A 12,759-nucleotide genomic window follows, 5' to 3' on the forward strand; every position below is an offset into this window, starting at 1 on the left:
CTTTCACTTGTTTCTCAATAAAAAGTCAAGTGAAACCTTCCCATAAAACCCCAACAACAGACGACAGCAGACAAAACTACTCTGCTAGGGAAAAAAAAAAAAAACGCAACAAACTCATATTGATCATCACAAATGCAAAACCACTCCTGGTTTTATACTACACAAATTTGGAGTCTGCCTAAAAGCTGCACAAAATCAAGATCAGCTCAGTGATCCCGCACCATTCTAGAAACTGTTTTATTTCTGGCACGTGCTCTCCTCTAGCTTTCATTCTTCTCTTCTAGCTTTAAGTTCAAAGACACCACAGAGACAAGTGGGAGCGGAGGCGAAGAGGGAGGAAGGAAGGAGAGAGGTGTCCCACAGACAGTGCTAGCTCTTCTGCGTTTTCAGGCTCGCGCTGGGATTTCCCCATTCAGCCCTTCTTTTCAGTGGTAAACATAAAGATACAAGCCCAGCCCTTCAGGAGCGGATGACAGAGGAAGGATCTCTTCCCCATTTAAAGATCAAGATTGCGCTTTCTAATTACAGATATGCATTTGACTTGGAAACTGTGAGATGCGCCGAGACTTCAAAGGTGATGTAGTATGAAAGAGAGATGGAAAACAGACCTAATCCGCAGACTAGAAAAATCAATGAAGAGGCTTCCGGCAATTTTAATGGGGCAAATTTCATCATGTTTTCATGTTTGGTTTGTGAACGATGTTATAGTACAATCTTAACTTGTATTTTTCCTGGAAGGTTCATCTATCCTTCACTTAACACGTGAATTATTTCTTGAACCTTGTATCAAATATTTATAAATGCTAAAATAGGTACAAAGTGAAACCCGTTTGGGAAAGTGGAGCGGAGGGAGGTTTAGCCGCACTAATGGATATTGCATTAATGCTTAGCATCAAGGAAGGCTGACTGCCATTAACAAGAAATCTCATTACAAACATGATTTCACGCCTCATAACATATCCCGTAGATCTATTTACTGTCCATCTCTCTCTCTCGAACATACAAACACACAAAGATAACTATGGACAGAAAGTCCAAAGCATTGCATACGCTTAACCTTTTCTTTGCAATAAAAAAACCCAACCAACACAACAACAAAAACCACAAAGAAGCAGAAAATGCACAGTTTGGATGACATAGAAAAAATTGTTTTACAACGCCACTTCTGTCCTGAATGACTTGAGATGCTTTCCAGACTTCAACCTAATCGCCCGCCTGCTCTGAGGATAACTAATGCACAAATGGTATTGCAATAAGTGTTCAGATGAGCAGGACTGAAGGACACTGTAGTAGCCCACCTGTTCCTGGGGGGTGGGTGGGGAGAATGTTACATTTCCTGTGTTGTTTTTTTCTGCTGCTCTTCATTATATTATGATCCAAAAAACGCAGGATCCAGATCGCTCTGCTGTGTGGTAGTTGGCAGAGTGAAGAGAGAGCGGGGAAAAAGAGCGTTGACCTTATCTTGGTGCTGTAAATGGCAGAGATGCATTATCCAACCTTCCACATAATGCTGAAGAGATCAGTAGAAGGAACGTCCTGCACTGCAGAAAATGGGATTTACTTTTTTATTGTATGCATAATGCTCAGGCACCTCTATTCCCCACTGATACAGCACCTATGGCCGTACAGCAGCTGCAACACTCCAAGAAACACAGACAGGAAAAAACATACTGGTCAAAATGTACTGATGGGTCTTAAATAAGTCAAGTTTTTCTAGTATTAATTGGAATTTAGCCAGGAACATGAGGTCAAAAAGCTCTCAGATACTTTCCTTTAGTCCTTGTATTCTTCAATGGATAAACATGAACTCACAACTTAAGGAAGATGGTGCATTTTACCACGTCCCCAGATGGCACAATTAGTCACTGGCTCAATAATTGCAAGGCAAAAATCAGTTCCCGAGGTATTGAATCAACTGTCCCAAATTTGTCTATCAGTGGTCTACCCAGGCCTGAGCAGGTTAAGCAGAGTATTCGATCAAGTGAACGCTTGGATGATGGGGAAGCAGCTTTCATTCTGATGAGACTCCAGGGGCTTTCTGTACTCCTACCTTCCACCCTGGTGAGGCACAGCCAGCGCTGGGGCACAGGGGCCCTTCGACCGTGCTCGGGGGCAAATCTCAGCCCGCAGATGTGCTGTGAGCTCTTTAAACACCAAGCAAAACAGAGAGAAGCCGACTTCGGAAAGGCTCATTTGAAAGCCTCGCACACAGTAAGCTGTAGGATAGTCAATTTATCCACTGCTGGGAAGGGGAAAGGGTAAGGCTGGGCTCTCTTGAACCTGTGGCTTGAACAAGTCCAGATGTTTTGAAGCATGTTAATCCGTCCCTGCCAGAACATATGAGGTGTTAGGGCTTTGACCTTAATTAATTAAAATGACCTCCCAGCGTACTGGCTTTTTCTAAGGTGGCTGTCTTTTTATTTGGTCTGAGCATCTCTGTTTTCTAATGTGGCTTATTTTAAACCATGAATGATTTCTGATTGGGTATTTCAGAGAGGTTTTTTTCTCCTGTCTTTGTTTGCTTTAGAAAGGCAATAAGAAACAAGATTGCCTCTCACTGCGCTCAGCAAAGCCAAGTAATGGAAGTTTTAATGAAAATACAGCAGCAGAGATGATGGGAAGTGGAAAGACCAAAGTTAACCACACACAAAGGGGTTCAGGAAAATTCGCTCTTGCAGCTGCGGCAGTGGAGATATGGCCGTATCTGAGCAGTGGGACCGAGCAAACCCTCCACATGAGCACTGACAAGACCAGAGCCAAATGGGCTGGTTGGGCATGCTGAGTAAGGGGAGGGAGATGGGGCTGCTTCCTCCTCTCCCCCTGCCCTGTCCTCTGCCCTTCCCTCCCCTTTGACTTCACAGGAACTCCACGCTGGAGAACAAATGAAGCAGGAAATAGGAAACACCATACCTCCGAAATCCAAGGCAAAGATCTGGGTTAAACATTTAAACTCATGTACCTAGTCCTTTTCCCTTACTGAGACCTCTTCATTTATGTGCCATCCAACCGGGACAGAAACCCATGCCTACTCTAAGCATGCCTGTTCACACAGCGTCATCGCCTCTGCAGGATGAAAGAACAAAACTGTAAGCCCAAAGAAGGATGAAAAATGCCTCTCCAAAGGAAAACAAACACCAAAATTGCCGTTCTGGTACATCACGTACAATCAGGTGGACAGATTTAGCCAACTACACAGCATAGCTTGCAAACCACAAGATGTTTGTAGAATTTAACCTATCCAGCCAATGCAAACTCTCTTGCAAGTTGCTGCCATGGCTCCTGGGTGTTTTAGTGACAAGCAGTCCAAGCAAAGCACAAAAAGCCTCATCTACTGAGACTACACTAACTTGAGGAAAATGCGAGATACCACATTTGAACGTTCTGCACGCACCTGAGATAAATTCACAGATAAATCCATGGCTGTTCCATGCAAGAAGCCTTGAACCAAGAATGACAATTTAATGGCAACAAATAGAAACTGGATACCCCCCTCCTGTCCACACTGAGCTTGCTTCCCCAGTTCTTAGGCTCACTGAAAGCAGCTGACAAATGGCCATTAGCTTCTGCGGGTTTCCAGCTTTTCCTTCTGCTTTAGGCACTGCGTTTGTAGCGTTTTCAGCAGCGGTTTCATTGAACTCACGGATCACTGACTCCCAGCTGAAGACTCAGCTTTGCTACTTTTTGCCCTTGGAGGCCAGTTATAAACAGTGGGTCAGGTGCAATTCTGCTGAAATGTGATAATCTGGTCAGAGAGGGCAGGGAGGATGTGATCTGAAGTGCTACAAGTTGGAGATATAAATGTTGTGCTTATAGGCAGACATCTGAAATCAGTGACGTTCTCGTCTATGGGGTTTCAGATATTATTTGAGTGCTATTTCAAGGCTAACTTTCGGCAAGCTGATTTATTATACACTAGGAAAAATCCTAAGCAGCCTTTTTAATGCTTATATATTTCAACATCTCTAGGCCAGGGGATGAAAGCAACATCAGCCCTTCATTTCTGTAAATCACTTGCAGAGCCTCACATGAAAGACACTGTCAAACTAACTTCAAGTCTTTGACTTTAGGTAACTCTTGCTCATAAAAAAAAAAAAAAATATTCCACCGACTTCAGAGGCAGCTTTAGTGAACACAGGCTTCAGGATGTCATCTTTCAGCAATATTTTTAAGACAGAGTCAGGTCCTGAGGGACACTGAATACCTGCAACTGACTTTGACAAGTTCTGCAGGTTCTTGGCTTCTCCTAGGATTTAACCCATACACAAGCGTACTAGGAAGGGCTTTTTCTCTAGGATGACCTGAGCCTTGCCTCGAGTATGTGGATGTGTGAACTTTGATAGCACCTGTATTCTTCTTGAACATAAAAAAAACCCATTTAAACAGGGTCCTGCACACCGGACTCTCACAGACCTAGTTGCATCACATGCTGTAACAGAACCTTCTTCTGATTTTGGACAGGTATGGGGAGGGAAGAAGAGATGCCCTTTCTTTTTTCTCACCACACCACCTCAGAGCAGTTTATTTCAGTACAAACTGAGGATTTCCCTTTTTCTTTTAATCTTCAAAGAGCAACACATCGTGCTGCGCTCTGAAACAAAACTAGAATTTCCGAAAGCCCCCGGTGCACCACACATTGCAGCCCATCCAGGGCTTGGGCAACGCTTGGTATGAAGCCAGTAGCCAGTGCATATTCAATACAAAAAGGCTCTGTGTCAAAAGCAGCATGTGGCGGATTCAGCAAGCAGCTCTCATTAGTGCCAATAGCAGCCTGGCCACTAAGCCTTCACACCTCTTTAAAGATGTTTCCTCTGTCTTTAATAGACATTTGCACAAATCTACTCTGAAGCTGAGACCAAGCAGGCAAAAGTTTTACCTGGGAAAAAAAAAAGTCTTAGCTGTTAGAAGGCTGGCCCTGTTCCAGAACGGAGAGCATCTGGCCACCAGCTGTGTTCAGAGGACAGCAGGCATAAGGAATAGATCAGGGCAAAATCTGAGAAACAAGCAGACAGTGCTGAAGTTTGTCGTGAAAAGAATACCAGCCTTCCTCTGTGATGTCCAAAACCTTTGCCCTCCTACATTCCCCATCCTTTTCTCTTCCCAGCTCTCAAGCCAATTATTGGAAAATGGCCCATTCAGGAGAACACGGATACCCTTTCTAGGCTTGGGAAGGAATCCAGCAGGGCTCTAGAGCAAAAAAATTGGGAAGTGTGGAAACTGGCAGCAAGAGAGGGAAAGTGGAAATGTGAGGGAATTCTGGAAACTAAGGGAGGACCTTGTAGAGAGGCAGAAGGAAAGATCTGCCATGAGGCAGCAGGCAGGATGCCTGTAAGTCCTCAACTATTACAGCAGTGGATTAGTATAAAAAAAGACAGATGGAAAAGAACAGAAACAGCCCTTCACTCATTACAGGCTGGAAAGTTATGATTTAAAAAAAAAAAAAAAAAGAAAATCACAGGTTTTTCTAAGGATGTTGTGCTTTTTTCTATTTCACCTAGATTGGAGGTAATACTTTCCCTCACAATTTGTAAGTTATTGCAACTCATACAAACACTAAAGAAGCAGAAGGTTTTGTATTTTCTAAGATGCTAATACCATCTCTCTAAAAAATGCTAATAAAACGCTCTGCTGGAAATAGCCTTATCTGATAGGGATGGTATTCATGGGCACCCACTGAAACTCACACTGCTTTTTAGATTAAATTGACAACAGAGCCCTCCCTCCCGCCCCAGCCCCAGATTAATGGAATGAAGAATCCATGCATGAAGCCACGTATATTAAAGCCTGGAGATTATGAAACAGGCTAGAAGACAGGATCAGAATTGCAATTGATCTTGATGAAGTGGGGAAATTACCCCAATTAAAGCAATATGAATGTAATAGAGACAAGTTGAAAGTGTTATACTTCGGAAGGTGTAGTAAACAAACGCACAAATAAAAGTGGGAACTCCTGGGAAAGCAGCAGTGAATCACCCAGGAATTGTAACAGAAGACAGACTAAATTAAAGTCAGCCATGGGATGTTTTTGTAGAAAATATTCCAGGATATATTTTCTGATATGCTGTACATAAACCTCAGGAGACTCTGCTTTGCTTGTTACTGTATAAAACACCTGCTGGGGTTCTGCTTTTTGGGGAAACTGGGGAGTCATGAGGGGAATGGCAGCAAAAATCAGAGACCTAGAAAATACTAGCAAAGGAACAAGGAAAGACTTATACTAGTGAGGGAAGTAGGATAGTTCCTCTCACACAGAATAATCTTTTAAGAGGATCTTGCAAGATCATCTGTTCTTCCTGTCGATCAGGGCTTGAAGGAAAAGTGGCTCAATTTGCAGTAAATTCCAAGCCGTGTCTTAGGGAAACCTTCTGATTATGAGGATTGTGAAGATCAAGGATCGCCATCACTGGACATTCCAAGAGCCTGCAAGCTGTTTGGCGTGGTTCAGCTAGGCCTCACCCAGCCTCGTGGCAGGAGAGGTGGACTACAACCATGGTTTTCAGATTCTGGTCTATGGATCCACAAAGGTCTGCTGACTACTTTCAGGAGAAATGAATGTCAGGGTTACACGGCAGCTGGCTCTTCTGCTGGCAAAAGTGATGTGAGTCACAGATCGAAAAAGAATTGGAAGTCATGATTTTTTTTAAGGTTCCTTTCAGCTTGACTTTGGGATTACCAATGGTTTGAAGGGTGAAAGTTACTCCCTTATACATCAACAGCCACAATCCCTTCCTGTAACAGCTCTGAACGACAGGTTCTTGGGGCTTGTTCTCTCCTACCATTTGCTAGACACCAGCAGATCTCGCGGCAGCAGTGGGTGCCACGCTTTCTGTCATGGTCAGCCACCCAGATTCACAAGCCCCTGAAGGAGCAACGCGGGACACACGGATGCATGGGCTGACGCAGCTCTGCCGGCAGCCTTGCACAGTGTGTGTTTGGAGGCACCTACATTCTGTCGCTAGAGCCTCTGGCTCATGTTTGCCTCTGAGTGCCCAAAGCCGGTGACCACTCAGTTCACGTATGGCCACCAAAGGACATCTTAAGCCCTTTATCTCGGAAAGAAAACCAGTGTATGTTACCACGGATACCAGATACTCTCAGCTCCTCAGTCTCAACTCATCAGAACAACTAGCACAGAGTTTTCAGTCCTTCCTTCCTCATGAGTCCCAGGCAGGGTCCTACAAATGCTCAAAAGACATCACCTTCCAGGGGCAGCCTGTGCACACAGGACTCTACATCTCCTTACCAAAACCACAGTTAGTATTTGAGCTAGAAACAGGGGCACACCACTTGTGGCTATCATTACAGCATTAGACGCCAGACTGCCTATCTACAGGTATACCTGTGGGCATGTTTCCCAGATAAAGCTATTTTGCCTACGGATATAGGCATATGCAACTCCTGGCAACTTCACTGGGCACTATGCAGATACCCAAGGGAAAAATGTGAATATCGTGATTATTGCCTGAAAAACTTTGCTATTTTAAACCATGAAGCTGCAGGGTGAGGTCTGCTGCTATCTAGTTATCATTGGCATGGAAGGATGGGTTTCCATGGATGAGGAGGCACACCAAATGACAACAAGCACCCCTGCGTGCGGCTGTTGCATCAACCATGGTCTCGCTTCTCTAAGATCACAACATTCACACAGAAGTTGCCATTACCTAAATGTTCCAGACAACGTTTTGTGTGAACATCTACTATGCAGAAAAAAAAAAAGTCTAACTGACTGACCTGCTGTGTCTCTGCGACATTAGTGGCAGTTTAGACATTTTTTGTAATTTGTTGCAGAAACTGTAAAGACTTTAAAAGACCAAGTGCACTGGAGGATTTACACCTCAGAGTCATGAAACAGCTTCCTACTGTGTTGATAACTAAAGCCAAAACTGTGTTCTCTGAGCATGCCAAAAGCTATCAACATGGAAGAGCACCCGATGTAGACACTTCAGCAAAAGAACAAGAGGTTAACATGCACTGTCAAAATAAAACTTCTGAAGTCTATGAACTGGGCACAGTTTCTGAACGGCACGCTAGAAAATAAATGTATTAATGTCACTTTGCCATGGAGAAGGCAACATCTTTGCCTACTTCTTGCCGTGGTTTTCATAGACAGAGCATCAGGAATGTTGTGGCACAGAGCAGATTTGTCTTGCTAACAACACACTGCAAAAGAAACGAAGCATTGACATTAAATCACACCCCTCCATCCCACCCCACCCAAACCCTGCATTGTAGATAACCTATACATTCTCAGGATACAGTGAGAAATCATTCTATAGTACATATTTAATTATAATTTAAAAAAGTCTAACTCGGACACAATCTCTGGCCAGTAGCAAAGTATTGACACATTACTGAAGTAAAGATCTGTTATTGTCCCTTCACTGTAACAAACAGAAATCGGCATCTCGAGAAGGGTCTCCGGGGGTATCATATCACAACCAATTGCACCAAATAAAAAAATATGCTAATTTCACAAATAAAGTTTGACGAGAAGTAACATTGCATTTGTCTTGGCGAAATGAAGCACGAACGTAACATTTCACAGGTACAGTTACCATGCAAATGCATGTTGAGTTTGTCATTGGTTTTAACCCCAAATCACAAGTAGCATGCAGTTCTCCTGCCCGCCCCCTCCCCCCCCCCCCCAACTACTGTATTAGAGATAGTCTGGGTAATGTACCTCTCTGATGTAACCATACCCTGTTAGGCAAGATTATACCACCCTAGGAAAGAATACGAGCAAAACTTGATCATATGTATGTTTGCACAATGTACATTTTACCATTTAAAAAAACCAAAACATGTTACATAGATTCTCAAACACAGCTCTGTCGCAAATGAAATTTTAAGCTTAAGAAATAGTTTTTAAACTACAAGGCCACCCCATTATTTTTTATGAACAATTTAAAAAGTTCCCACCCCTAAAAATCTGCCAGTATATTTCCTCAGCTGTAACAGTCTTACCCACTCTCTAATACAGTTGATCTTTGCTTGACAGCAATAACAGTTCTTACATTTCTTAAATGCACGAGATAATGGACTCCGGGATAGATATAGTTCTTAAATGCGTAACACTGGAACAAATCCACCTTAAATGATTAATTGGTCAATTCGGGTGCTCCCCGGCACCACCGCTCAGGCAGGCGCTTCTGCTCTTCACTGATGTGAGTTCTGGCTTTTGTTGGCATCGAGCTCCATGACCACACACGTGTGTTCATAATTAGAGTACAACAGCGATGCACTGGATACTCTTGTACCTCGTCTGCTCAAAACCACGGAGGAGCATTGTTTTCTGTATTCCCTCATCCAAACAGGGCAGCAGCCCCAGCGCAGCACCTTTGGCCAACACAGAACTATTTGGATGCAAAGTAGAATTTTTAGATATTTTTTTTTTTGTAGTCGTTTAAGCAACTGCAACGGGTTTAAGCAACTGCAACTGCAGACTTAACTTGCAGGGTCTTTATTAGAGGGTTACCGTCTTCCTCAGCTTTATACAATGGAGCCCTTTGAAGAAGACAAATGAATTGACTGAATCCTTGTGGCCAACGTCCTCTGTAAGTCTTGTAGTACATTTTGACCAGACGTTTCTCCGTTCTTGTCATACAACAGCTGTTTGAAAGCTTCATTTTCAATGAGGACCATCATATTTTTTAGAAAGTAGCCTTCACAATAGGAAGATAGTTCTGTGACTCCGAGAAACTACAAGAAGTGAAATTAGAGAAAGATAACTATTCTGAGCAAACCCGCTCAACAAATGCAGTGCGTAAGACCTGCACACAAACAAACAAACACACAAACTAAGCCTTACAGACAGGCACAGTCACCCTTACAGATACATATGTGGGAGGGGAAGGAGTTAATCAGCACTTTACACTTACGATTCTGGTCACAGTTCCATGTTATCAGGCCATGACTGTTAAGGAAACCAACTTGAGGGCTCCCTTGGAAATTAGTGGGAGTTTTACCACAGAGTTCACTACACCCATGATTTCGTGTTAGAAGTTACACCCTAAAACTATAGGTTTGGGACAACTTACTACAGACCAAGTTTAATTAATGCCATCTTTAGCAAGGATGGGACACATGACCTGTCATGCAAAGTTTCATGCTTCAAGGAATCTTTGGAGGAGAAATGGAGGTCTGCAGAGCATGTGGTCTGGGGCTGTCGGTATCCCCCTTATGCTGAACCATGTCTGGGTAATAGGGCCGGATACTGTAATGTGTGAGGAATCCTTAACTGTGTGAGCAAAAATGCATGAGCAAACCTTAAATGACCCATACTGGTTATCTGATGGGTGACCCATACTGGTCATCACCCACTGCCTAGATCCTGTGGTTATACAAAGCATATAGCCGTGATATGCCACTATAAGAGTAATTATAAGCCATGCAAGTGTAGAGAGCAGTGCTCAGCCCATGCTCCAGCACAAGTAATCTCCCGCTGGGTCCGAGCTCTGAGTAAAATGGGAACCTTTGGCTGCAAGGTGCAGCCCGAAGGGCCAGAACTGCTGGGGCGTTGCACAGCTTTGGGTCCAGACTGGAACAACTGCGCAGCAGTGCTGCCCACCACCACCTTAACATCACAGTCAGAACTAAGAATGGAAATTGCTAAATAAATAAATAAATAAAATTTAAATAATTAAAACCCCCAAAAAACAGATTAGGCCAGGGTTGGATCTGTCTTCCCAAGGAAAATGAATTATTTCAACTTGATTTCAAACCATGTAAGTTTTCATCAGACTATGAGTGCATTATTCTGCACCTGGATGCGACAGCATATGTGTGAATCTGTATTCTTCTCTGAAACACTATTCACCCCTATTCATTATTTCAGTATATTCATTACATTGAGGAAATAATGTATTTTTCTTTTTTTTTTTTTAAAGTTTGTTCTGAAGCCCAGACTGCAATCTGTGCAAGTGCTGAGTGTTTTAGGCATGTATTTGAAACTCCAATTGATTTTGTGGGGAGTTTGGAGGGCATTCATGCAAAACACAACTGATATCCAGTGGTAACTAATCAATCACCATTATAAATCCAGTTTGCCCAGTTACTTCAACTCCCCTCTGGAGGTAAAAAACAGTGACAAAGACTTTGAAAAATGAAACCATGAAAGTGATACTAATCCACTGGCTGCCTTTGTAAATGTTGCAACCGTAGGAACGGAAAGCCTGTAGGGATGCCACAGATGATTTTAATACTCTCAATTCAGCTTTTTAATTGTAAATGTGACCGAATCCACATTTTCTCACCTTCCTACCAGTAGTTCACCTCTTTAACCCAGGGTCTCAATCTCTTTGTTCCTACAGCTCTTTTCACATCTCACCATCCTGCTGAACACTGCTCTCCTACAACCTACGCCCCCACCACAAAGAGCCTTCCAAATCTGTTCTCACTTCATGCTACGCTTCCACCAAATCATACCTTTCTCTCAATCATGATGACAAAGACTGTGCTCTATGTGTCTCTGGGCCAACCTGCTCACACATCCCCATCTGGAAAAGCAGGTCTCAGTATCACCTGAGTTTCTGCAGATGCAGCTGAGCTTGCAAAGTAGCAAGGACAAGAAATTGTACCTACAACAGGAGCAAGTTACTCAGAACCTGCTCCTGGCTGATGCGGTGGTTCCCGGCTGCCGTGTCTGATTATCTTATTCCCATCCTCACTGCAGTCTAACACGAGCTTCTTCCACACTTCAGAGAGCAACATGGAAAGGTACATGGTTGGCTGGCAAGCTGCGCTCGAACTGCCTGTGAGCTCCCCTGGCTCATCAGGACCATCTGGCCTCTTCCACCACATACCATTATCTCATATTCACATAACAAACAAATGAAGTGACTGTGTGATGGAAGCACTCTGGACAGAACGATCTGTGTTCAGATTAATCACCTGCACATCCCACAGACCAGGAACAAAAAGATGGGAGTGTCTTCTCTGCTCTGTAGACAGCATAACAGAGAGGTATCTGAACTAGCTTGAAATGTACTAGCTGAGGTCCTGGAAACCTTCTGGCTATAGCGGTATGAAGCTCAGCCCTGGTAATTTACTGGAAGCAGGGTAAATTAGCCCCTGAAGAGCTCCAGAGTGATGTGGCTTAACTAATTCTAGAAGTCAAGATTTCATTCACAGCTAGCTTGGCTATCTCCGCAATGCACTACCCACGTCAGTGCAAACATGACCCTGGCCGTAAAAGCCTCTCAAGTACACCGTTTCCACTGATTCCACTGGGAGATGTAGGCACAAAAGACTTGCAGGCTGGGGCCCTTACAGGCAAAGAAGGAGCCAGATTTAGCCACTGGGTTTGTTCAGCCCCAGTATCAGCAGTGTACAAGTTCCTCAGACAGGGCTAAAGCTCCGTGTAAGAACTTTCTTCAATCAGGATTTAAATAACAACCACATTTCACAAATCAAAGAAAACACGTAATTTTAAAACAAAATTATTCATTTTACTTTTAGTAACAGGAATACAAATTGAGAAGTTCCCACGAGCTAGAGGATAAATCTGATATTTTTCAAAATATTCCTACACTGCTGATTTTTTTTCCTATTACAATAAATGGACTGCAGATACACCTCGTTTCTTATTCATTTTATAGGTGGAACTTTACGCTATTTCCAACTGCGCTGATTGCGCGTTATCTGTACATCAAGACCTAACAATACTACTCTCTGTAGGAAACATCTGATGATGGGAATGGAGGTCAGATCTGCAGGGGTTTGGAGCAATCTGCAGGATTATTCTGTTCAATCAAGCCTCCGTGT

General features: G+C 43.3%; 1 protein-coding gene across 2 annotated transcripts in view; it reads right to left on the bottom strand.

Annotated features, from left to right (window-relative positions):
* Positions 1–9,486: 9,486 nt before the first annotated feature.
* The window catches only part of ABTB3 (ankyrin repeat and BTB domain containing 3), a gene marked incomplete at both ends in the record, with an annotated part of 177,620 nt that continues 174,347 nt past the window's right edge, over positions 9,487–12,759 (bottom strand). For both annotated transcript variants that reach the window (XM_082495626.1, XM_082495625.1), the window contains one exon: positions 9,487–9,696. In XM_082495626.1, the coding sequence (XP_082351752.1) occupies positions 9,487–9,696 (210 nt within the window). The remainder of the gene's footprint in view (positions 9,697–12,759) is intronic.

This window comes from Vanellus vanellus (assembly GCF_965231255.1).
Source record: "Vanellus vanellus genome assembly, chromosome: 1".
Taxonomy (NCBI): domain Eukaryota; kingdom Metazoa; phylum Chordata; class Aves; order Charadriiformes; family Charadriidae; genus Vanellus; species Vanellus vanellus.